Raw genomic sequence first — 27939 nt, 5'->3', positions numbered from 1 at the left:
ATGCTGGTATTATGAGCCATCATAATTGCTTCTTTACGACACGAGAAAAATCTCTTTTTCAATGAAGCAATTTTACTGTAATCTTTGTACACATAGATACAACACGCGATGCACGTGTTTCCTTTTTTATTGTTACAATTTTTTATCTATTTAGTTCTAAGCTATAGGTATTTTTTTTCAGTGTCATTGACTCATAAGTAAAAAATATAGAAATTCAGTACTTTTTGTGCTTAATTTCTAGTTTCTATTTATGATTCATAATGAAAACAATAAAAAAAAATGTTTTAACAATTAATAAACATTAAAAATTAAAACAATTTAAAAAAATTGTTTCAATTTTGAATTGTCTAGAAAATGATGTTTGTTCTCAAAAAAAAAAAAAGAACTGGAGAAAAGTGATAATTGTTTTTATTTATCACATATTAAAAACTAGCTGATGCCCGCGACTTAGTTCGCGTGGCCGAAAAAAATTTAGTAAGGAGTCAAAGTTATTTGAGAAAGGATCTATGTGTATATATATATCTCTGATATTATGTACTTTGTGCTAGGAACAGTACCAAAACATGAATTGGTAATAGCGAGCAGTCCGTATGTTCTCACGGTCGTCGTAGTAGTGGGAAACGCCACCTGCAACGGAAATTATTTGCGTCACTAGTTTAAAGTACCTTCAAATTTGTGCGGGTAATGTATGAAATTAAAGAAACTATGAATTTTAGGTAGTTTGAATTAAAAATAAGAGATCAATTGTGTGTTACTTTGTCACGGCACTATAGTACGAGTAAGGAGATGAGTAATAGATAAATCACGACACAAAAATATAGTCGATGGAAAATTCATTCGGGAAACGTATAAAAAATGTATTTGTGTTATGCAATTTTTGTATTCAATCATTATTTATACTGCTGCTGAATTGATATCCTTCACTAACCGAATTTCTTTAAATTCATACTTCCATAATCAGTCCTAAACATTAAATTTGTGTTTAGGACTGATTATGTCATAAAAAACCTTAATTAAATGTGATAGTGTTATTATTGGTCGCGTCAAAACAGCAACGGAATTTTATAATTCTTGGTACGGATATATGTTCTTGGAAGAAAGCGACTAATATTACTTTTTATTGCAAGCAACGTAAAAGTTACTTTAAAATATAGAATGAATTGTCATCAATCGAATGTTCTATTCGTTGTGTAAAGTAAATCTACGCTTGTATATCTTTATATAGGTTGAGAGTTGTTTAAGAAAAAACAAAACATCTGACCATAGTATCTGTTGTTACAGGGCAGGTATTCGAGGCGGCCCGGGCATGGACTCCCAACAGCAGCAGTACTGCCTGAAATGGAACAGCTTCGGCTCCAACCTGGCGACGTCCTTCGCGAACCTCTGGAACTCTGAGAGCCTAGCAGACGTAACGCTGTACTGCGAAGGTGAGTCCTTATATCCTTATATTTATTTACGATCAATAACTTACCAAGGTGTGGATTGGATATAGCTGATTCTCGGTAACAGTCTCTAACGTACCAATTCCTACATCACGGTGAACCCCAACAACCAAATCCCATACGAGTTCTTATATTAGAAGATTCATTCGTTCTTTATTTTTTGCATAATGGTCACAAAAAGTTAGGCTGTGTTTAAGGTGCATGTCGCCTTCTCCATCTAATTACATAACCATCCCCAACTGCCTAGCTCGGCTGAATTTAACACATGATTTCAGTTTCGATGACTATACATTATTGTAAGCATGGCATGGTATGCAACCAGTCCAACACTCCATAGCAAAACTTTTCGTTATGATCCCTAAACATTCATGGACAAATATTTTGGAGCTGTAAAACTTATGTCACTGGTTGAATCATACAAGCTTGCTGTCAATAATGAATTATATCAGAAATACGATATGATATCTTTGTACAGTACTTCTATATACAGTTATATATCATTATCTAGTATCGTGTAACATCGCCGCCGGCGCCATGCGCCTCACCCAAATAATTCATTTAACATTACTATTATAAAAAATGGAATAGAAATATACAGAAGAGTAGTTTCTGGTCGTAACTTTTTTGAACCTAATCTTTAAGGTTTTAGCGATACCATTATTTTTCCTAAAATTTAATTTTGATAACAAATCAGTATCTATTTGAGATCATGACTGAATTCTCTTGATTCGTGGACTTTGTTATTACTCTCTAATTATTTTTGTATTGTGCTAGGAGTATCAGTAATGTACATACATTACTGATACTCCTAGCACAATACAAACGACATCATTTTAAACCAGAACATGGCCTTGGCGACAGTTTAATAATTTTCTTCATCGATAGCATCAATTTATAATGTGTTTTTTATAACCATTGTTGCGTCTTTCATTTGATTTATTTTTAAAAACGAAATAGCTACCGTTATTGGAATGCTGTATTTGTTAATTAATTTTATATGCATGTTAATGTGATTCCGTATCTTTTTAAAGATAATGTTACAGATTATATACTTGTAGATAAGTTATGTTAAATTACCCATGCATGGGTTGTATAAATTTAATTAGTCTTTTGATTGAATATTTCATATATATATATATATATATATATATATATATATATATATATATATATATATATATATATATATCAACGCCTGGTTAGAAATATTTATTTCTACTATAATCATTTACATTTGTTTATTTTAAATTGATGAAATTTCGCGAAATGGTGAAAAAAGTCTGACTTTGCAGTATATAATAATAACTATGCTAGAAGTACTTGTAAACAAATAAATAAATATGAATTTAGGAAACAAAAAAATATTAAATCCCAATAAACTCTAAATCTATCGATTTTTTAAAAATCCATATTACATGAAAAAGTTGGAATAGATGTAAACCGTTGTCGAGGTCAGAGCAAACATTGTGGAGCTAGTGCTAATACAAAGTTGAAATATCCCTTGTTAATTGACAACCATGAATAAAGGCCTTCATAAAGTTTGAATATTCATAATTAATATTTATTGTAGAAAAAAATAGATTAGTGCTCATTTTAATAAATTTGTCATAATTTTATTGTAATGCAAACACTAGTTTAAATTTCCAAATTCATTTCCGTACAACTCTATACTTCGAAATAACAATACACAAATCGTTTCAAAAGAAAAAAATATTGAGTAATTAATTTGTACTTTAAATATTTTAATTTTTAATAAATAAAGCGTGGTCAGGACGGGCCATTAGTTACTAATAATAGAAACAAAGTTACATCAGTTTTGCCAATAATTTCAGTATTTCCTAAGTAGATTAATTTGTGTAGAAGATGAACGGTGGTGATCCATCTCTGCATACCAAACATTGATACGCTCCCATTACTGAGGAGCTAGTTTCAGCAAACTCCTGTTCTGTTTCAGTTTAGTTCTATTTTGTCTTATCTTATATACTACTACTAATAAAAATACTAATCTTGTCGCAATTTCTTTATCAGCGCTAATTTATTTATATATATCAATAGATCAATCAATATTATATATAAAATTCTTTCGTAGCTGACTAATATAAGTTTAAATTAGGATGGGAGTGTAGGAACACTAGAGATAATTTTCCGAAATTATCACGGAAACTGTATATTAAATAATATAAATGATATATTAAATAATAAAAATAGTAATCAAGTTATATTAATAGTACAATTTAAGTTTTGAATAAACAACTTTTTTACTTAACGGTCAATCGACAAATTCATAAAATCAATTTTAATTCGTGCGTCAGAGAAAAATTAAATTGATAGCTTCCTCTCGATTTTTAAAAAATATACTATTTTTTTAGCTGAATTGGTGTGGAGTTTTTTTTTCTGAAGTGGAAAATGGTTTTTTCTAATAAATTTGCTCATAAATAAAATTACGATTTCAAACACACTAGATTAGTTTTCAATTCCATTGAAAACAAAGTCTAAACCTCCCCAAGCCGCACATACCACACCACCATTCCCGTTTTCTATTTCCATTTCACAATTTGTACCCAATCACTTTAATTCGAATGTCTTCCGCGACCTCCCTGCAACTAAATAATTTACGAGACCCGAACTGTATTGATCGATCGAAGTAGATTGCTAGTTACTAAAGCCTTGGTTTTCATAATGGACATTGGACTAATGGCAGTGTTTATAGAGCCACAGCATGCTATGAAATCTTCTATGCTTTCTTCTTGGGCGTCAATTCTAATAAAGTTATGTCGTGTTTCAATCGTTATATTGTAAATTGTTTTGTTACTACTATTGAAACATCAATGAGATTAGGAGTTAATCTTATCAGAATCACCATAATATTCAATTGATTCATCTTAGTAATTATTTCTACAGTGGTATCAAGTTTTGAAAGAATCGAAGTTTCACAATTCCAATCGCCATATAGTTTGAAATTTGACGTTTCTTTAGGCATTGGATACAAAATATCATTGACGTCAATACGCAGTCGATACCAACAGTTTAATGTACTTTTTAAGCATTGAGGAACTAAGATAATACTACGCCGAACAATTTAAATCACGCCACTACGTGGGTCATCTGTCAGCTATCAGGCTTCTCTGATGATAACGACGATTTGGAACCAATTTTGAAACTGTAAAAAAAAAATATTTATTTTCAAAAGATATGAGTGACAAATTGGTGTTGAAGGAAGAAGCCTACATGTTTTACCGACTGTGCACTCACTTAAATAATATACATTAACTCATAAAATTACAACAACTTTTGAAATTATAATCTGCCTATCATGAAATACCTAAGTCATAAAGGATCACTTTTCAGAGAAGATAGATTGAAGAGTGCTTCAAATACGAGTATGATTAACACCTTCTGCTGCCAAAGCAAGTCATGTGTATTCAATTTAGCAATTTGACGCCTAAAAGAGTCTAGACTTACCGAAAAAATGTAGAAAGTGTTTTCGTTAAGTACTTGAAAACAAATGGGTGTTATAGATAGGTATCATGTTCTACGAAAGACCTAACGTTGAAACCAATGAGGCGAGTTTTCACATAATATTCTTGCTTTTTTTCATTAACTTCCGCGTCATTTGGTGGCAAAAGAGGCTATAAAAATATGACGCAGTTAGGTCTTGTAACACATTATATAAATTACAATATCACGACTTATCACCGCCTATACTATAGTCGCCAATATGCACACAGTGGCCTTGAAATCTTGCTAAATTGATAAAGAGTTCGTTGACTTGCGATAAATTTGGCACTACATTTCTGGTACCGTATATATCTCTTATAAAATTCTTAATATCATGTCGTGCATTGTAACGCCAGTGCGAATTTGAGACTTATGTAATTGTTATAAGGTTTGAAATTGATTAGGGATTACAATGGGTCGACGATGGCTCGCTGAATTCACGTTCAATAACAAATAAGATGATTATGATGTAGGAACACAGGTCAAAGAATAACATTATTAGGTACCTATTCACCTATGTAATACCTTTTCTTCCTGGAGCGTGAATTGTGGTCTAAGAATAGCTACTCATTAAGTAGAATATAGATTAGTTTATATGCTTTATAATTCATGACGTTAATATTTAAGTACTTCAAATTAGAGCAATTTATTGCACTGATTCCAATTAAATATACAAAATCAATGAAAATAAAAATTCTGGTATTAATCGGAAATCGAACCCACTGCCTTACTATTAAACCCCTGCTATCAATATAATTAATTTCCTAGGTTCTGTCCTCAGCTGCCAGTGCTTCGTTATTATGCATTTTTATCTGATAAAACACGAAATAGGAAAATAACAAAAGTTTACGAGAAAATTTTCAAGGCAACTGATAATGATTTTAACTTTAAAAAACAAATGACGAGTGCATTTTTATTTTTTATCTTAAAATACGCGAAAATATGTTTATTTGGCGATAAGCTTGTTTTCATATAGATGGCTTATCTGTGACTAAAATGCGGAATTGCAAAGTTCTGAAAACCTACTGTATAATTATAGATTATATATATCCAATAAATTAATCATTTTTTGCTTCACGATGTTTTCATTAAACAGAAATCAGTTATATACTTTCATACGTAGCACATAATATTCATATATAATAAACTCTTTTGCTTGTTACTGAAATTTTCCTAATGTGGTATTTTTCTCATTCGCGTATTTCCGGTTTTTATCTTCAAGGGAATTTAAATTTTTAAGTTTGCCTCCAACATCTTTGAGAATGCTTTCGTAGCCTGTCCGCGGATATACTATGAGGCGATCGTACGACATCCGTACGGATATAGTGTTTCTATTCTAGGGCGGAAACCACACGCATTTTCAGGGATCGTGTGAGAACATTCACATTACGAATATTCTTACTTTCCCATATTAGGCCCTTTAATGTGAAATGGGGTCTATGAAATCCTAAATCTCAGTTGGAAATGTTAATCTTTGACTCTCTTAAGTCTGGCCAAGGTTGCTACGAGCCAGTGTATGACGTCAAGCTAAATTGAACTTTATGTTATATACAGAAAGTCCAATGTAGCATAAGCTCGTAATCGAAGCACGTGTAAGAACTTTTCAGACTTCCAACTTTTAAGTAGCGAGGGGAAAAGTTGTTTAATAAATTTATTATTTACAATTTTGGTAACGACACATGAGGGAAAGCAGTCACCAAAGCTATTTATGAACTACGTTTATAACCAAGGATAAGATCTTTTTAATAAACAATCGATAGTTGAAGCTGAAGATCAGAATATATCAATACTTGATGTTATTTTTGTTATTTACGCGAAACAGCTCTATCGACAGAATCGATACCAGCGGCAGTATCGATACGAGCGATAGTATCGCCACCATCGATAGTATTGCCGCGTTTTGGGTTACTGATGCTATCGTTAGCAATATCGATGTTCTATTCGATTTTCAAAGTCAATTATCGATAGTGAAACGATTTTTTGGCAACACATCCAATTAACAACGTAATATTCGTCGATCCTAGCGTAGCAAATACTGCAGTGAACGCAGGCTTCTACCAACGCCTGTGGAAAACCCAAAAGTTGCATAGTTAACACACGCCTTTGTGTAGGTATTTCTATTCAAATTCGCCCGTTAATTTACTGCTGTCACGTACACTACCGTAATCTAAACGACTGCACTAACTTCAGACTGTAGACATTTTGCCGCGTCCAATTTCGGATAATTATGTTCAGTTAGTAATCATAATTGGAAATACGATTTTTAAAATTTGAAAATAATTAGCGTTCTTTAATTTCAAAATTTGAATTAAGAATTTTGTTTGCACATTGAAGCTGAAATATTATTATAATTTTGTTTTAATAAAGTTGTTATAACAGCCAGTTCGATGTATTTGAGGAAAACCTCACTGTAATAATATCTACTTACTATTGGTATAAAATAAATTGAATCGCTAAATTTTTCCCTGATCTCCTCGTTTTCCCTGAAACATGATATTAGTCATGTTTTTTTAGGCGAGTTGAATAAAATCTGACACCTGTGTAAGCAATTAACACACCTTAAAAGAAAAAGTTTAAAATCATGATTTGTTTCAAGGGTTTCCGTTTTTATTTCTTTCTTTTCTTCAAACATTGTGCTCTTGACCTTAAACTGCAAGGTGCAAACCTATTTCGAAACATGAATCCTATGAAATTACAATTTCATAATGAATACTATACTTCAATGTTTTTCAACACAATACTTTACAAAGTCCTTAGTTTTAGAGGTCGGCCTGTAACAGAGGCATTGAGAGGGGTTTGGGGTCAGTGGCGTAACTTTGTAACCTTGTGCCCTGGTGTAAATAAGTTCTGGGGCTTACTAAGCCGTTTAAGTTCGATCACTTTATTTTACACCAATTAAAATAATTGTATGCAATGATTTTTCCCTTTGTTACTTTGAAGTAGAAGACTAAAAAGTTTTTATAATTTGCGCTAGATTACAACCTCATACTTAATTGGACTTTCTGTCCTAAACCATAATTTTCAAATTAGCTTGACAATCGAACACTGGCACGTAGGAATGTGAAGAAAAAGTTTTGTTACCCCTTTTAAGACCTTAATTGCGTGTACCACGTGAGAAGGAACTTTCTTGCAAAATGTATTTTATTATATGAAATTATGTGACACGAAAATAAAAGGTCTCTACCCCCTTATCACGCTAATAATTTGAGTTTAATTTCATTTTATAAGCGTGAAATGAATAATTGGTTGACAATTTGAGTTCACTAGTATGTATGTACTACCTATGATTAGTACTAGTCGGTAGGTACCAGTCGTAAAAGTTATGTCAGATGCCTTTAGGCGACTTAAATAAAAATTGACGCCAGTGCTAGCAATAATACACTCGAAAAGAAAGAAGTGCTAAAATTAAATCGAGATTCAACTGTAGTCAGGGCACGAGTCTGATGGCCCCCTGAGCCTGGGACATCCAGTTCTTTGGTAGTTACGCCACTGAGTGGGGTGTGGTGGGGTGTGAGGGCGCGGTGTGCAGTGGAGGGAGATTCAGCAATTTTGTAGGTTATTCTTGCAATAAACATACTTAGCAAGGATTTGTGACGTTTTACTTGCATTGGACCGGGGCTGTAAGACAAATTTATTGTTATGTTCGAATTTGTTTTTGTAAGTTTGGAGTTTTCTATCTTCCCTCAAGTTTTACTATAATTTATTCGTATTATAGTGAAGATTATTTTCAACGCTTTCAAATGCTCTGTGGGATATATATGAGGTGGAATTGACGTTTGTTTATTTTGTGATATCAACATTGTTGCTAGTAGTTTGTAGCTTTGGTAAATATTTTTTAAATGTAATGTGACGTGAAAAAGTGCCAAATTTTTTAATAGATTGATTTATTTAAAATATTCTTAGAATTTCAAAACAATTTATTTAAAATATTCCTAGTTAAAAAATTAACAGACGGACAGTCACCTAGATCTTTATAGCGCGGTAATAGTGGCCAGTTTCCAATGAATTTGGGTATGTATTGTTTACTGTTTGTGAACATTACGAGTCGAAAAAAAAATTTGGTATTTTTCAGTTACGCTACCACGAAAAGGTAATATAGAGAGAGAGCATGAAAATATTTACCTCATTAAAACACCTCTTGTATTCGAAGTTGGATAAAAAGTTCATTGACATGTACTCGGAGCGCTAACGAGCGCCAACATGTATCCCACTTACCTTGTAGCTATAGGGTGCTCCTTGTTCTACCCCGCCGAGTTCGGTTCCCGCCTCGCTAGCTAATTGTATGGGGTATTTATAGGGGTTGCCGGTTTTTCACTTGGAAATATTATATAAAATAATTTGGAATATTCATAAGATAATAATATAATAGTTATTTCTCGATCACGGCATCTAGTCGTGGGCGTTTTTTCAACTGTTTTCTATGCTCAACGATCCAACTGGTTTAAACATAACTGCAAAAGTAGTTGAAATGCCCAACTGGTTTGCTTCCAACGTAGCCGCGCGAGCACGAGACATGGCGCGCCACGGAAACAACCGAACGTAGAACTGTGGTGTGAAAGAAAAAAACTGTAATTTTTTTCTAAGTTATTATTGTTCTCAACTGTTTTGCCTACGTGCAATGCGTTGAGCCAAAAACGCTACGAATCAGATAAAAAACAAAGCCACGTTGTTATATCAAACCAGTTGGTAACGCCAACTGGATTAGTAACTAGTTGCTCGTTGAACAAAAACAGTTGAGTTTCGTTGGCTCGAAAAACGTCAACGACCCACCAATAGATTTTGAGGCAATACTACATCGTAATCAAATCTTGCAAGTTAGATTTCTCCTACTTCCAGTTGTCCTACAGAGTTGAAGTTTACCACGGCGCTTCAGTTTCCATGATAATACATTATTATTTTATATATTTATTTGACAATATAGAAGTGTCCTTCTATATTGTCAAATAAATATATAAAATAATCAAAGAATATAAATGATCAAAGAATTGGTTCTATTTCACCCTTTAATGTACAGAACCTAAATATTAAGAAAAACTGTGTTATATCCAAGCTTTTTAGAAACCTAAACAATCGATTTGGTCTAACTAATTAACCCTCTATTTTTAACCGCGAAAAACCGTTATGAACAGAGTATAACACTCTAAAAAATTAAACTAAAGTAGGTAATAAAAAAATTGAATACTCGACAATTTAATGTAGTCAATTTTTAACCCCCGACGCAAAAAGAGGTGTGTTATAAGTTTAACGTGTCTGTCTGTGTATCTGTATGTAAACGGATGAACCAATTTTCGTTTAGTTTTTTATGTCATAGATAATTTTATCCCGAGTGTTCTAAGCCATGTTTCATGAAAATCGGTTTAGCCGTTCAAAAGTTGTAGTGAAATTAATATTGAAAGTCGGTGGTTTTTTAATTTGTCTAACAATTAAACTTGTTTGTAGATACTTTTTTAAAGTATTAAGTATATACTTTTGATTTTGAATATTCCGACACTTTCCAAGCTCCCTACAAATTATTTTGACATTTAGAAAAAATATTCCATTTGTCTTTAGAATAACGTAGTACATGGGATAAATGTACTTACTAACATTATATGAGTTTTGGTCACTTGATTAAATAAGTTTTCATTCATTTAGGGAAGTCTATTGCGTCGCCAGTTTAATTTAAGGTCTGTCCAGGGCTCGAGGTATAAATAGATTGCTGGCTTTCCTTCGTCTGATTATTCGTGTCTGTTATATATATTCCGATTACATAATTTGCTAAGTTCCAGAATTCCAGGAATCCGACGCGCGCCTCCTGCGATTACTACCTTTGTGCTGTCTTTTCAAACGTTGACTTGTGTCAAGTTACCACCCGTATGAGACGCCAATAGCGGTGAATTTGCAATGATTCTGGATAGCTAGATGTGCCTGTGACTGTACATAGGTACATATAGCAGCAAATGAAAGTTGTTTTAAATGAAATTTAAGTACATTTAGTACCAGTTTGTTGCAATTACGCCATTATTATTTTGTCATATGCTTGCGGGGCAATTTTATATGTAGTTAAATGTAAATTTAACAAAGCCAAATTGATGTAAATGAATAAATTTAGTCAGAAATCGTACAAAGACTGTTAGAATTCGGGAAATTGACGCGGAAATTTTTAGTCACATACAGGAAGGAAAAGCATGCTTTTTCAGATATAAATAGTGTATGGCGAACCAGTGATAATAAAACAAACAAGAAAAAACGAAAACCATTTCATAGTGTCATACGTATTTCTATTGAGTTTATTTGTAAAATTGTATACGATTGTGCAGAGTAAGTCGTTTTTAAAAGTCGTTTTTAGAAGAAATGACAACTAGTGATGCATTTGATAGGGTTTAACATCCAACTTCATTATTATTGTTAAACGTGTCCCCTCCGAAACTATTTCTACGCCTACGGCTGTTTAGATGCATAGACACGTAAGTCCCCGCCTAATTTCACCCAGAGCCCAACACATATATCTATATATAACTATACCAACCAGCAAATCTATCTATACAACCTATACACCTCTGCCTAAATTTCAACATGCGCGCTGCATTTTCGAACTCTAGTGGGAGCGCATCGACGCGGCTCGCTTCCCTTATCGACCCGGGCTATATATGTCGAGAGCCACCCCCCACCCTGCCCCCACCACTTTCCAGCTACTGACACAGAATTCTGTGCGTAGGCCTACTTCGCCCAGACGGCTAGACTTTTTCTAGACGTATTTTACGTAACGATTAATTCGTAAAAGCCGACGTGGAAATAAATTTCCGCTAGCCTTGTCATTTTATTATTTTATAAAATCCTATGTAATAGACCAAAATGAGACGAGAATGTAATTGTCAAAATATTAAAAAAAAATAGAATTACCACTTTAAGTGACATATTTCTTACGCCAAATAAATTACTTGCAAATTCTATTTAATTCTCGGGTCGTAAAATATGATTTATCATCGTTTCACTATTAATATTTTCAAATTAATTGTTAAATTAATTTAGACGTAAAGAATACTCCATTTATGTGCTCTATTGTTTAAAATACGAATGGAAAAAGTTAGTAGTCGGTCATTTGGTGTGATGTCGTAGGAGCACCCTAATTTAAGGCAAGTTCACACGGCGCGTTTTAAGCGCCAGGGCGGCGTGCTTCATAATATACTTTTGCATAATTTTTATGGCTTCGCCCGCTGACAGGCGATGCGCTAAATTACAGCCAACTGAACTGCGAATCACGTTTACTGTACTGATGTTAGGAAATGTTTTTACAAGCTGTTTTAATATGTTATTGTTTAATCGATAAAAATTGAAGCCTGTGCCGCCTGTGGATCGAAAGGTCTCAGGTTCGTATCCTACTCGTACCATATAAGTTTGTATACCAATCTGACTCATATATAGTAGTTTCTATAGACCACCACTTGCTTCCGGTGAAGGAAAACATCGTGAGGAAACCTGCACACTGGTGGTCAGTTTAGTTCACTAGTATGTATGCGACTACCTGCCACTAGATGGCGGTAAATAGTCGTAAAAGTCATGTTATTCAGTCAAGTCATTGAATAAAATCTGACACTAGTGTTAGTGTAGTTAGTATAACACACTCGATATGATGATCAATAAAAATATCTTCCACGTGTAATCAGGTTACTCGTGTGTTATAATAAATTTAAAAGAAAAAACCTTATTTTCTACCCTCTTTCGTAAAAAATCACGTAATATCAACATAAGAAACAAGATTTTTATATCAATCGATAATGATGGTTACTAAAACAGGGGAAAATTAAGATTAGACGAGGGAGATATCAATGGTAGGGTTGCGTTGCCCAGCGGTGGGACATAATAAAAAAAAATCACATCTCAGAGCGACTAAGTCGAAGGGTAAAGAAAAAATACATTTACAAATAATTGTTTTGTTTATTCACTTGGCGCCGTGTCGGTTTTGTTCTTCTGTATACATTATACATACATTCTGTATACATTGACGCATCTACTTTAGTGTGTGCAGTTAAGCAAATGAACGAAGGCCATGGTCGGAGAATATTCGACGGCACCTTTGTTATGTGACGTCTCCGTTCGAAATCTATATTTATGTATTCTTTTGTCGTTTTCTTCCGTTATAAAGTAGTTTTAACTTTTGTACGTAACTTCACCGGTGTTACTCCATCCCTTAAATACGTATGAAGTATCTGACTGTGAAAAAATTATGAGAATATTAGATTAGTTTATGAGTGAAAACATCCATACTGATATTATAATAAGTTTTAAATTTCATTCAAATGGGCCCAGTGGTTTAGCCGTGAAAGAATGACAGGCGGCCTTTCGCATTTGTAATATTAGTATGGATGATATACATATTTTTAAATAAGAATGAATGGAAGATAACAAACATTTAAAAATAAGAATATATAAAAAACGTACATTTATTTTAAAACAAAATTACACATTGCCAGACATTTTTTTCCGATACCACTATATTTTAGGCGCTCGTGGCAGACATTTTACCATCCACATAAATACCTGGCCTTGTTATCATGTTTGCTATCATAGATACCACACAATGCGATAAAGTTATACCTTTCGACAACAATTCAAATGCAAGTATCAATAACTAATATTATAGGGTCTAACACTGAATACTTGATAAGTAGACTACTGTTCCATTTTACGCGCAATAAAAGCCTTTATAACGTATTTATAGCTCGATTTCAATGTAACGATCGATGGATCCATGTTTTGTCTCGAGTTTGATTAGAATTTATTAATCAAACTTACTAAAGAAGGATTCATTGAACGCTTGACTTTTTAGTAATATGATAATTTGTCGTTATCGATTGAATTTTCGAAACTGAACGCGGTAGAGCCAACAGCTGCAAGGCAGTGCATAAAGATGCAGCTAAACTTATTAGCTTAGCTTATTGGTGGAATCGGTACATTTCGCCCTCGGCCCTTTCCCTTGATTGGCTTTTACAATCACTTTAAAAATGCGGGAGGAGAAGCAGTTTACATTTTCTGTATTTTCTTTTGCTCCCAGATTGACGGATGGATGTACGGAAGAATATAAAATTTACATAAATGTTTAAAGATATCGGTTTTATTAAATATGCTTTGACAAAGTTTACAATCGTTAATTCAATAGTAAGTATATATTAATGAGTGGGAAGTTATTTATTCATTGGTTCTTCATTTTATTACTACTATAAAATTGTGATATGAGTCTAGTGAAGTGAATCGATAAATTTATCATTTTTATGTTCGTGTAACGTCGTTTTAACTGGAAATATAGGTTTTTGTTTAAAATTTAGATTGTATATTTGTTGACGAAGATATTTCAACTATTTTATATGTTTTTAGTAGTAAACAAAACGCAATATTAAAAGTATTTGACCGATGTGAAATATTAATCCGGGTATCTAAATGAAAATTATGTAACAACTAGCATATATGTCAACTACTGAATAAGTCGTATTCTACGCCGAAAACCTTTGACTTATTTGTATAAAAGATTTACCGGATAGATTTTTAAAATTTAATTTTAGTAGTTCAGATAATATGGACGCTGTGGTGGATCTATGATCGATAAGTCCCAGGTTCGAATTTTACGCATGCCAAATGAGTTTGTATAGCAATTCTTCTTCTTCTTGTCGAGTGGGAATGGCTATTTGGATCACAGATATAAGAACTATTTCTATGATTTAGATTTTGGTCGACCAGACTTTTTATGTAGATTTTCTCAACATTACAGTACACATAATTCAATATGTAAAAAAAAATCCATTTTTTCGTTTTTTTCGTCTTGCAGGGAAATACACATTAAACACTCACAAAATCAGATAACAGTCTTCCAGATTTTCAATAAAAGAAATAGACGTTACTGTCATTTTGAGTTAGCGTCAAAAATCAGGTGGCGCCGCCACCCCTAAGGCGGGGGGTATATTGCCGCAACACCCCGCCCGAGGCTATATTCGAGTGCATATACGTAAAACAAAACACCCCTAGAGGCCCTGGAATTACTTGTGTAGTTGTGCATGAGGCTGAAATTTACCCCTTTTGGGGCGAATGCAGGGATATTGATTGGGGATGCGGCAAAGGGTTACCTAGGGTTACCTTAATACCCTTCGTTAGTCATGATGATTGAGCTGTTTCTGTACTTTGATGATTTACATTTTCGATATAGCAATTAGGGCGCCTCTGGGAAACTGAGACGGGACATTTTGTTCCGAGTTGCTATGGATTATGAGTTAGTTGCTTGGTGTTTGGAAGGGTTGATAATTACGATAGACATCTTTTTAAAGTGTAAAGATATTCCTCAAAAGTATATATACTTTCACAGATTTGTTCATTTCCCACTTGGGCACTACATGTTATATACAGTCTATCTATACTAAAAATATCCACAGCCATACATATATATGAAATATACGGTACACGAAAACCAAAATATAACCTGGAATAACACACAGCGGTTACTTTTCTTATCCCGATAATCCCACAGGAGTGAAGCCCCGGGGCGCTACTAGTATCTCATATGTATAAGACCAGTTACAGTTTTATTATAATGTATAGATGTTTGAGTCACGTAAGCAAATCAGTCTTCATTTCTGGATGAGCGATGAATATCATAACCACTTGTGGCTCCTTTGTTGTTCTACTTGTAGATACGTTTTGATTTTGGATTAGATTATTAGCGTATTAGCAGCGCCCCGAGGGTTCGCTCCCGTGGGAATTTTGGGATAAAAAGTAGCTAGCTGATACTTTAAGATTTAACACACAAAGGGTACTTTTTGTCCCGAAAGTACACGATTTGGTCAAAAAGCCTGATAGTCAATGGCGCTTTATAAAGTAGATGGCGCTATTGTGCATAGAAAAAAATACTGTTTTTTATATAATAACACGGGTAACACCGCTGCGTGCAGCTAGTTAAGATCATAAATCAGTATTGACCGTGTAATTAGTAATAGTTGTAATTGGCCTCGCAAGTTTCAGTAAGAAGTTCGTGCGTTACAGCTAATTTTGCGATGCCAAAAGAAAACTAATTACGTAATTGAGTATTGCATTAGTTTGCTCGTTTTATATTAAATACTGAAAGTCATGTTTACTGATAAAATAAATGTGAAAGCCTAAGGCATTTATTCAAATTTTGATATTACCTATTTTGTAAACAAAATTAGCATGTCATTCGTGCAACTGAAAGTTCTCTTTGTTTCCACAATATAAGTATTAATCGATAAATATAAATCCGTAGCTCACGGATAGACAACATAATATTTGAAAGTGTTAAAAGTTAAAACCTGTGGTTAAAACCAACAAATGTACGTTGAATTGAAACGTACTGAAGTATTTAGTAAAAATTTCACAAAATTAACATTAAATATATAGTTCTGGTTTCGAATGGGTTCGAAAAAAAGTTATTTCTACGTGCATGTAAAGCCGCGAATAAAAGCTAGTATGAATATGAATTATTTATGAATTTTATTAAAAGTAGTGAACATTAATTTATCGCGTAATTTTGTTGAATGAACTCAGATTATGATAGATAGCGTTTTGTCATACATAGATAAACAATTTCAGTTGCAAATTTGATAAATGATACATTTTTAATATCGGCTATACACTATCAACAGACAGTTCGCCATACTTCGTTGAAATCTGTATACATTACTAGTTTTTCACTACCGTACATTAATGTTCTCATACTAACTACTCAATGTTCAAGAGAACGAATCACACAGATTAAGATAATCCCCAAAGTAAGTTCGACACTTGCGTTATAGTATAATATAGCTCAACGATACTATATTTTATAACATACTAGCTGCGCCCGGGACCTCTCCCGTTGGAATTTCGGGATAAAAAATACCCTATGTGTTATTTCAGGATATATTCTACCAGTGTACAATATATATAACAAACATACATCCTCACAAACTTTTGCAAACTTTTTATAATGTCAGTAGGATAGGATTACGAGTAGGTATATACTATATACCTAATATATAGTGAAACATCAAAATCGTGAAAATCGTTATGACAACATCAAAGGAACGCAGCAAAACCAGAACGGAGATGAAATAAGTTAGATGCACGAGGCAGTATCGATCCATGCCCAAATTGCAACTGAAGCACACAGCTTTAATGAAAACGCGCCACACATAAACGGTTCACCTAGTTTTTCAGTCCCCCCTACTCCGTGCAAGATTGATTTTCTCTCGCGCATTTCGCTTGCACTTTCACCGGGGGTGCATGCCGCTGTCCCGCTCCCACGCGCCTCCATCACCCAACGGGCCGACCTTGAAAGGGCGCACACACCTACATAGGCTAGATGCGTCGTCTATACAGTTTATGCTTGTGTGATGGGGGGTCGAAAACGGGGTTAGTCGTCCTCCCCCCTAGTGATGTCGTTTCCACTTGCATCCGGGCTTCGTATATTCATATATATGTATAGAACTCGATTTTCAATTTGATTTTCGGCGAATTTTCGACTCCATCCGCTTGGGGCGTTGTGGATGTACGTTGTATGCGACAATAAGCTTACCGCTGTATTATTGTCTATTCCTATGCGTATAGGCGCAATAAGGGCTGAATAGTGTCGTATAGATTTTATAGCGTTGGACTTTCGGGGCCGTTTTGGGAAATAAAACAATACGTTTTATTTTAACTTTGCTTGTATTTCATCGGATTTACGCTTTGATTATTAGTTTTGTTTATAGTTTCCTCTATGTTTAGTACCTATCGTATATTTTTAACACGGAAATTGAAATATTGTAAAAGACTTCATGAATATGTGTTACCACACAAAATATTTAAAATGAATACTCTAAGCGACAAAAAAAAATTCAACTTCATATAATGGTGATGATATAATGACTGGAATTTGGAAACTTAAATGAATATAATTTATTTGATTAATGATTGTGAAATATGTAGCATGAATTTAAAAAGATAATATTTTTATGTATACAGAAATAACTGTATTTTTTCCTGCTCTCATTTTATACTTAAATTTTGTATATTTTCGACTGAACCATATATTTTTTGAACATTTTCCTCTTTCATTTTCCGGTGCTTCCGGTTACGTCCGGACCAGTGGCGTTTCAAAGCTCAGCGCTAGCTAAAAAATATAACTTAAATTTTTAAGATTTATCTATGATTTAAAAAAAAACCAACCGCTTGGCTGACTTAATTAACCCCCTTTGGGAATGCTATTGTTGTCCATCAGCTGCCAAGGTTTCGGTGACGATATGGATTGGTCTTATTCTCTCACGCCATTTTTCAACTTTACCAATTAACATTATAAAGTTATTTATTTTTCCAAATAATGACATAAATTTTTGGAAATGAGTAGTTTTTTTTTTTAAATCAAGTTCTACATTTATTTCTCTTGCAACACTCGTCCTGTCACAATTTACATTGAGGCAAATTGGCAGATGCTGCCTTGAAATTATGTAGGTCGTTGTGCGGTATTAAAATTATTTCCATTAACATAATATTATTGCATGTATGCGTAAACTTGCATAAGATGAGACCTCGATGCATACATTATATAACATTTGAATAGCGGGGGTTCAAACTCTGAATATTTATTTTTACGTATGTTCACACAAAAATCGTCCTTTTGTGCGTAAGTTTTAGTTTTTTAAATACCAAGTCTGTGTACATATCGCGGAACATTGGTAATAAAGAATTTAGGTATATTTAGATTTTATCATTGATAAATAGTAAATCCTAAGGATGAATAATGTTCTTGGGTTTTATTAAAATTTAGTAATTTAACCAAACCAAAAATCATACTATTGTTAATATGAATTATAATCAGGCGAGTAGACTTTTATGACAATGACAATTTCAATTCAAAACACCAAACAATTAATGAGAGCAATAAAACCACATAGCTGCATTAAAAATAATACCACTAGCCCATCCCAGGCCGAGCTCGATAAGTAAGTAGGTCTGAAATGTGGGCCAATGTCGGTGTTGCAAGCTGCGCCGGCGCAGGCGACCAATGTCGTCTCATTTCCTCCTCGTAGAGCCGGTAGATATTGGGCTACAGCGTAGCGTACGCGATATTCGTAGCGCATACAAAATTAGGTTCAAAATGGTGTATGTTTTAATTGTGACCATTAATATCATCAATATGTCATTCTAATTGATATCAAAAATAAGTATAAGATTTTTTTATAATTAAAATTATTTAATTAAATTAATACGAGGTATTTTTTAAATTTAAAATTTTGTACTTTCCTACTTTGGACGATATTAAATGAGACTTTTTATGCATATAAAGATACCTTGTAGACCTTTTCTTATGTTTGTTTTATCTGAATAGTTTGTCAGTAGCAGATTATAGATGCGTAACTAAAAATCAACCATATATCTAAAACATTAACAAACTAACATACCTGGGAAGTCACAATTCTTTTACATCAATCTGAAAAATATTTTAGTTAGTTTGAATATGACAGTACCCCGGTAATTTTTGGTTCATACTTAAATGCGTATTCTACAAACGTGATGTTGCATCACTAGTGTGTTTATTATCTATCAGATACGGGCCATCTTCAAATGTCGTGAGTGATATCTCTGTTACTCGTATTTAGTTTGTTGATTTAAAGATTAGTTTATGTTTCAAGGTAAAAACTGCATGCTATGTAATACAACTTCCTAGTTTGTCGTTCAAAGTCCATAAATTTTCTTCAACCAGATAATACCAGCTCCATATTGTCGCCGAACTCAGACACATGTCGAAGTGAATTGAACATTGCGTAGTTAGTACGAGTGCTTTTATTTACCGCAATGAAAAATCATCAATGTATACCAAACGAATCCGCCAAAGTTTAACAAACTGTATGGCGACAGTGTGGACCTGACATAATGATCACTAATAATTTAAACAGAAATATTAGTATCCGCGATGTCGTACGCGCTTCAATCCCCGTTTCTTCCTGTAGGAATTTTGCGAAATATACTATCACTTGCAAACCAATTTTTTGTGAGTTATTTAACGCTGCGTTGATATTATGTAATGAAACATAGACTACTATAGCTCTTGCTCGTTAACCTGAATATTTCTAACTAGCAGGCCGTCCCGGCGTCGCACGTGTAAAACATAATAAATTATACGCCTAAACCTTCCTCTGGAACCACACTATCTATTGGTGATAATCGCATGAAAATCCATGCATCAGTTTTTGAGTTTATCGCGCACAGACAGACAGACGCGGCAGTGGACTTTGTTTTATAACTAAATGTTGCCCGGTGCTTCGCTTCCGTGGAATTTTGAGATAAAATATAGCCTATAGCAATCTTGGATTATGTACCTTTCTAATGGTGAAAGAATTTTTGAAATCGGTTCAGTAGTTTCGAAGATTACCCGCCTCAAACACACAAATTCACAAACTCTTTATAATAATAGTATAGATGGAACAGCTTTTCACGTTGAACAATCCCTATGTTCTTCTCCGTACTTTCAATTATATGTATGCAAAATTTCAATAAGATCGACTGAGTAGATAAATATTACTTTCTCATTTCATAATATCACATTTTTCACTTAAAGTTAGGAAGCCAGGATATATAATTCAATTTGGATACTATAACTAAGTAGTTATAGTAAGAACAGTTACAAAATAAGCTACCGTTTTCTTGTTGGCAAGTTTACTAAAGCTGAATAAATATTTGAAAAACAATGGAAATATTTAATGTGACCTAGAACAAAAAAAATGGAAAAGTGTTGCCCTATTTTAAAGTACGTATAAGTACCTATAAGTCGACGTTTATTTATTTGAGGTAACTGCCGAAATCAAAATGGTACGATGAAAGAAAAAAAAAACTGGATTCTAAAGACGAGATTGGGAAATAACGTCTTAAGAAATAAGTTTTTTCTTTCAATCCTTTGTGGTTAATTCGTTTATATTGTAAGTCACCATGGATATAATAAATATATTATATTATATATGGTAGTCACATTACTTATTATTATTTTAAGTGATAGATATTTTATATAGAGGCGTGTGCTTCCGCCCTAAAATTAAATACAGATGAGATTCACTTCAAATTAGAGAGAAAACAAACTTTTTAATATGTAATAAGTATTTGGAAAATAAATATTCAGAGATATGAATCTAGGAAGTGTTCGAGCGAATCGTAGGCGGCGTCTGTTTAAGCGGAACGGCCATGCAGTAGACATTAGGGCGATTGCAGACTGTAGATTAATATTGATTTTTAATTGTTACCTTTACCCAATTTTCGTAGAGTATTTATTGTCGTGGAATATTCCGGCAAAAATGGCTTTTGCCTGATTAAAAAAAAATAAGAAAGATTTAGTCTTAGCAAGACTTGACGACGAGTATAAAGGTACTACAATCCAAAGTCACATTTTGTTTATGTATTTAAATGAAAACTATTTAAGTATTTGCAACTTTACATAAAATAATGTGTGTGTGTGTGTGTACATATGTTATTTGTCACGTATTACGCACGCTTGATAGTTTCTGCATCTAAGTTTAAATAAATGATGTTTTCCTTTATGTGGTCGATTTGTCATAAGAGCCGTGATACACACGTAAAACTCATATTCGCTCGGCAATTTTATTTTGATACCGATTTTGTGTACTGCATCTAACCTATGTCGTAGTCATATATATTTCATTAATATGTCATATTATATATTTCTTCATGAATATGTTCTTAACTAGTTAAGTAATGTATTATTTAACTAGTTAAGAACATATTAAAGGAATTTTCAAAGACTTTGATGTTGTTAAACAGAAAAAAAAGCATGTATTAGTTGCAACTCTTCCTTTCTTATACTCTATCTATTTCTCTCTTGTACCAACAGATGCGAAAACATTGTCCTCGTTTCGCAGTCGGTGATAAAAGTCGCATCGTGCGCAAGCAGCCTCAAACATCAGGTCCAAGGTTGTCCGTATTATGTTCCGCGCGACTCAGTGACGTAACAAAGCCATGCCGTACGGCTGTTTTGGGCAAACAGCCCGGCTGGTTTGGTTTCAGCCTTAATCATATCTTTCGGGATTTAACTGTACTTTTTCAATAAGCCTACTTATCGGCCGGCGTTTGTCCACTGTGCCCGACGTATATAGTACGTTATCTGTGATACGGCGGTAGTAACGTGATGTTTAGTTGATTGTAATGCCATCATATTGATTATTTAACGTAGTATTTTAGATTGTAAATAGAGATTTGTTGCAATTTGTCCACATTTTCACAAGTTATACTCTTTTTGTTTTCTGTTCCTATATTTTTAACCAGGTTGAATAGACATTTTTAGATTAGCATTCAATAAAGTATTTTTAATAATATATCATATATCGTTCGATCCACCGTTCACACGAATTTGTCAAAAGGAAGCGTGAGCGTTTTGGCTACTGCGCGAATCCGACCGAAAGTTATCAAAAAATTGTTTGATAATTCCAGAATCTCTTGATTCCAACACAATTTGGATGCTAAGGCTTTTAGTTTTGGTAGTTTGATAGTATATTTGATTCCATTTCATATTTTTTCAGTTCTAGTTGTGTTGCATCCGTTTATACAGTAACTAACCCACCACATAACTTACGCGCCTGGGACAGGTTTACCTATCTTGTGTATCTCCATCTGGTACCATTGGAACACACAAATTTAGCGTTTTTTGAAGGCCGTTGGGCATTGTTGATTACAGATATTTATTTAATATTCTAAATTATCCTTCATTGTCATTGCCGACTTGATTCCCATTTGGCCCAAATTCAAGTCCGTTGAGAAGGGTCTATCAATGACTCAACTCTTAGAACCGCATCTACTATAGAGGAAGTGGCCGCGGGTGACCGACCTTGGTTTTATTTAAAATTATTGTATGGCTAGTGTTAGATTTTATTCTACATCTAGCGCCATCTATTTGGCATGTCTGGAAATACCAAAACGAGAGTCGTTGTCGATGTTTGAAAAAATATGTTCGACTATTCTTTTTTTAATTTTTTCAAATCTGGATTTTTTTACAGTTCACATCATGAGAGCTTTTTTTGGTTGTGTTCTTAGAAAATTATCTGCTCTTATGCATTTATTTATTGCAGTAGTCAGTTAATTATTTTTCTTAGTCATTAGACTAGTAAACTAAATAATAATGTGGTCGAAAATTCCAGTAAATGCTGCGAAAAAAATGAACCAGAGAAAATATTTTGTTTGCAACAATTTATCTCGGAATTCATAACGTCATTACAGTTTATCATACTTTTATTACATTTCCGTATATCAATGTTGCAAAAAAATGAATAAACAGTACAGAAATTAATCTGTACACAATTAACCTTTCAACTACGGATCCACGTGTAGAAAATATCGAAGTGAACTTTACACTATCCTATTTATTATCTCTTTAATGGTATGGAGCAATGCATTGGCGTCAAGTGACATGTTAAGATATAGGATATAGTATCATTTCAAGGAACACAGGGACCACCGACCGATCTCGCATGAATTTGTTTATTTGTGCCACTTAATCATCTAAACAGGACCACCGTGCTGATGACCGAAATATAATTCGTCAAGAAATCTTACTTGAACACTGTTTGGCAAATATAGCTACTATAGTTTGTAAATCATAGCTTGATCTCTGTGACAGATGACAATTAGTATGAAAATAATACATCAGTCCCTGTTTATCACATTTGGAATGTATCGGTTCATCCTAGTTCTGTAACTATGTAACTGTGTGTAAATTATAGCTTGTTCCCTGTGGAACAAGCTATAATTTACACACTAAAGTGAAAATAAAAAGACTTCGAAAAAATTGTACGATATCTATATGCAGAACTTGAAAACAATTTTATTATGAACTTGTTACAGTCTTAGTTTACAGGTAACGTAGGTTTATTATCCAAAATACAAAGTCTTTGACCGCCTGTACACAATTTTTTTAAATCAATCCTGATGCAGCATTTGCATCAGGTAGGTCGTTACCGTGTTATAAAAATTGGCGGAGAAACCTTGAGATCTATTCTCGTTTTATGGTGGTAGGTGCTTGTTCTAAAATTGTCGGATTTAAAATAGATATCAAGAAAAGAATGCTGTGTTTAAGTATTTTTAACCCCCGACGCAAAAAGAGGGGTGTTATAAGTTTTACGTGTCTGTCTGTGTCATCCGCTTGGGAGCTACGACGCCACAGGCATCTGTCTGCGGATCCCATCATTCATCCCAAGCGGATAAACCGATTTTCGTTTAGTTTTTTTGTGTCATAGATAATTTTATCCCGCGTGTTCTTGGCCTTTTGATTGAAAGTCGGGAGTTTTTTAATTTGTCTAACAAATAAACTTGTTTTAATATCTGTAAACGGCTGTGAAAACCTGATTGTATGGTAATGATAGATGAAATTGTGTTTTACACACCCGGCGCCGAGTCAGCTATAGAAACAAAATCGTGTGTCTATGGTATTTCAATAGGGATTCTTCGAAAAATGTTTTCTTTATTATATATATTACATAGATTATTTTACGGTTCTGACTATACGACACGATTTTTGCTATAGCGTACCATCATACGGCTAATCGTGGCCTTGCGAGCTTCGCAATTCATGGCTCTGTCTACCCGGTAGAATAGAGACGTGATATTGTATCTGCTATATCGTAATCTAGGTTAATTCTTTGATATAAGTAGCAAACATCTAACGCAAAGGGCTTATCTATTAAACTTACTATCAGTTTTATTACGTAATGTAACAAACACGTGTTTAATATTGAAATTTCGATAATCGGAAACTAACCTATCTCACGTTTGCATTGTTTTATTACGTTTTAAAAACAGATTTTTGTATTAATCAAAGTTTGACAAAGTTCAAGCTTTTATGACGTTGTTTTTACTAATTTTACATATAAATCTTTACTAATTATATCATCGTGAGGTGTGACCGACTGTTTGATTGTAGTTTAAAGAATATTTTTAACGTCCACAAGACACATATTCAATAGATAATCAATAAAAAACATTATTACGATCCTTAGTTTAAATAAAGAATTTTTTTTTTTAATTTTTGAACTAAATCATGCGTTTCATCTTTCCAGGTCGCCAGTTCAAAGCTCACAAGGTGATCTTGGCAGCGTGTAGTAAACACTTCCAAGAGTTATTCGACACCGCGCCGCCGAGCCATGCAGGCGCCTGCTACGTCATCCTCGAAGCCACCACCGCGGACAACATGCAGGCGCTACTGGAGTTCATGTACAAGGGAGAGGTCCACGTCAGTCAGGACGCGCTGTCCAGTTTCCTCAAAAGTGGGGAGAATCTGCAGGTATTTATCACAGAAATTATTCACAATCTTTCATGGGTTGTTCAACATTAACCGCTGCCTACGTCATACTCGACGCCACAGACAACTTGATGAAACGTCCTATTTAATTTCTTAAATGAAGTTCTCTGTCATATTTTCCCTATATTTAAAGTGATGGATAAGCAACTTGTGTCTCAATATCAACTTTGATGTGCACATTATATGGTCACCCTTATTTTTGAAGGCCTAGTGAGTCCTAAAAACCTTTGTCTTCCAGGTCAAAGGGCTGTCGATGGAGATGTCCCCTGACGCGTGGGTGAAGCAACAAACCACACCGTCTTCGGGAGACCGTCAGACGCGCATCAAGACTAGTCCGGTATCAGGGTCTGGGAATTGTGAAGTTCAGGTAATGTTCTAGCCGATCAATGTATTTTACCTATTGATTCATTCCACTCTTGTCCCAATTTATAGTCTGTGCAAAGCAGCTGACCAGCCTTTGGATGATAATAATAATCTCATGATATATATAAATAATAAATATATAATATATATTGGGACAAATCACACAGATTGAGCTAGTCCCAAAGTAAGTTCGAGACTTGTGTTATGGGATACTAACTCAACGATACTATATTTTATAATAAATACATATATAAATAAACATCCAAGACCCGGGCCAATCAGAAAAAGACCATTTTCCATCATGACCCGACCGGGGATCGAACCCGGGACCTCGGTTCAGTGGCAAGAACCTTACCACTGCGCCACCGAGGTTGTCAAATATGATTAACAAGCGGAGGTTACGTCTTGCAGCTTTTATTCTGAATGAATGAATGAATGATATATTTGAACAACTCAATCTGGCTGCATAAGAGGATAGAGAAAAAATAACAGTATACATATAATGTGTTGAGTCCGCGTGCATGACTACGTGAGCTCATATTCGAGCAAGCTACGCGTGCATCGATATCGTCAATTTATGTGTAGCGAGCATGTGCGTAGGTAGATACATCATATTTACAACGAAGGCCTTACAATATTTACAAGAGTTTTAGAATCAGGTGTGATGGTATGCTTGTCGAATTCCAGGAATCAGCACCTCCCCAGTCACACACGGCGACGTTCGCACCGATCATGTCACAATACGGAATGCCAATCCACACGAGTGGCGGGAACATTGGACGATACGCGCCGCCGGCGCATCTGCCGATAAACTCATCACACCGGCGCCCCGCCCCGCCCAAGCCATCTCCCTCGCAGAGCCCCCACGCTAGGAATTACAGGTCAGTTGTCTCTTATTCTTCCAGGTTTAAATATCTGCATGTTGGATGTTGGAGTACTTGAAAGACTTACTCAGTCTCAATGAGCTGAAAGTGCCACAGGGTTTAAGGCAAATTAACTATATATAAAATTATTCATAAAACTTTGCGTTTCTGTTCAGCATTAATTTTGTCCACGCATTATTCTAAGTCTTATCAGGTGATTGACGAAGAAAGACTGGCCTTTTGAGTTTGTAACTTTCCAGCAAAGCTGCCAATGGGCAACAAAGGATGGAGAGAACCATGCGAAGTGGAGAAGAAAAAGTAGGAAGGCAGACTCTGGGCTCCAACGCTGGGAAACGTTCCGATGAAAGAGAGAGACTTTGCAGCGAGGGCTGTAGAGATCTCTGCCTTCAAAGGTGTCGTGATCTAACCTGTCATGACAAACTTCCAGACAAAGCTCGTCGTCGTCCCACTGCGGCAGCGTGGCGGACGAGCCGGACACGCGGTCGTCGCCGGGCGCCGGGCCTCGCTACGAGGACAACCCGCCCGACTGCACGTCCACCCTCGGCAACCCCGTCAAGAACAACGGCTACGAACGCAGCGCTTCAGCTAACGATGAGATGGTTGAGCGCTTGTCCAGTGAACAAGGAGCAGAAGGTAACATTTGGTCATCTTACGTCAGATTGTTTTTTTTTTCTGTCATCATTTTTATTTCGGCCAGTGTAATTTGAATGTGGTCCCTGAATTCCGTATAATTCCAGTAACACACTATAGTAGAGACATCAGCACAAGATCTTGTGACGAGTTCTCCGATGAGCAAAGAGCCTACCAATCACCACGTAAGGAGAATTTCCAAGTTCATACCCTGAAAATGGCCTGTATTCGCCTTCGACCATAACAATAATTATCGACAACCTTTTTTCAGTGATCGATGCTTTTAATAAAGAGTAATCTAACATAAATCACGGTCGTTCAAGAGTTTCTCCTTTCCAGATCTCCGGATAAAGATCGAGAACGACTACCAGGCGCACAGCTACAGCAACTCGCCGCCGCCGCCCGCGCCCACCAGCAACTACCACGACAAGCCCGTCACCACCTCCCCGCACCCGCCCAAGCCCAGCCCCGACCTGTGGCCCGCCAAGATCATCACCAGCAAGTCTGGCGGCATAGCCACGCCCGATGGTGAGTTTGCTGTGATGTTGTTGATGTATATTAGCAACTATCACAAGCCCGTTATGATCACAAGAGCTGTCTTTCGTCATTTGACAAATCTTTGGATCTAGCTGAGTATTTTCAAAATCTTGGATGGCCAACACTTTAATCTCTGTTGTTATTTCGACAACCCTGTTATTATCATAAATAAAAAATGTGCGCGATGAATTAGTTTTTAAACAATTGATTTCATTTCGGCAAATATACCATCGACACGCAACGAAGAAGAATAGCTTATAAGTATATTAACAGATACTTAACGGCAACACCG

General features: G+C 34.8%; 1 protein-coding gene across 4 annotated transcripts in view; it reads left to right on the top strand.

Annotated features, from left to right (window-relative positions):
* The window catches only part of chinmo (Chronologically inappropriate morphogenesis), a 79642-nt gene that overhangs the window by 45321 nt on the left and 6382 nt on the right, over positions 1-27939 (top strand). For all 4 annotated transcript variants that reach the window (XM_053743860.1, XM_053743867.2, XM_053743851.2 and 1 more), the window contains exons 2-7: positions 1282-1427; positions 24992-25215; positions 25472-25600; positions 26284-26477; positions 26908-27113; positions 27450-27638. In XM_053743860.1, the coding sequence (XP_053599835.1) occupies positions 1307-1427; positions 24992-25215; positions 25472-25600; positions 26284-26477; positions 26908-27113; positions 27450-27638 (1063 nt within the window). In that variant the 5' untranslated portion in view covers positions 1282-1306. The remainder of the gene's footprint in view (positions 1-1281; positions 1428-24991; positions 25216-25471; positions 25601-26283; positions 26478-26907; positions 27114-27449; positions 27639-27939) is intronic.

Source organism: Plodia interpunctella, chromosome 1 (genome assembly GCF_027563975.2).
Source record: "Plodia interpunctella isolate USDA-ARS_2022_Savannah chromosome 1, ilPloInte3.2, whole genome shotgun sequence".
Taxonomy (NCBI): domain Eukaryota; kingdom Metazoa; phylum Arthropoda; class Insecta; order Lepidoptera; family Pyralidae; genus Plodia; species Plodia interpunctella.
The sequence above is the reverse complement of the archived record's forward strand: the minus strand, read 5'-3'. Positions and strand labels throughout refer to the sequence as shown.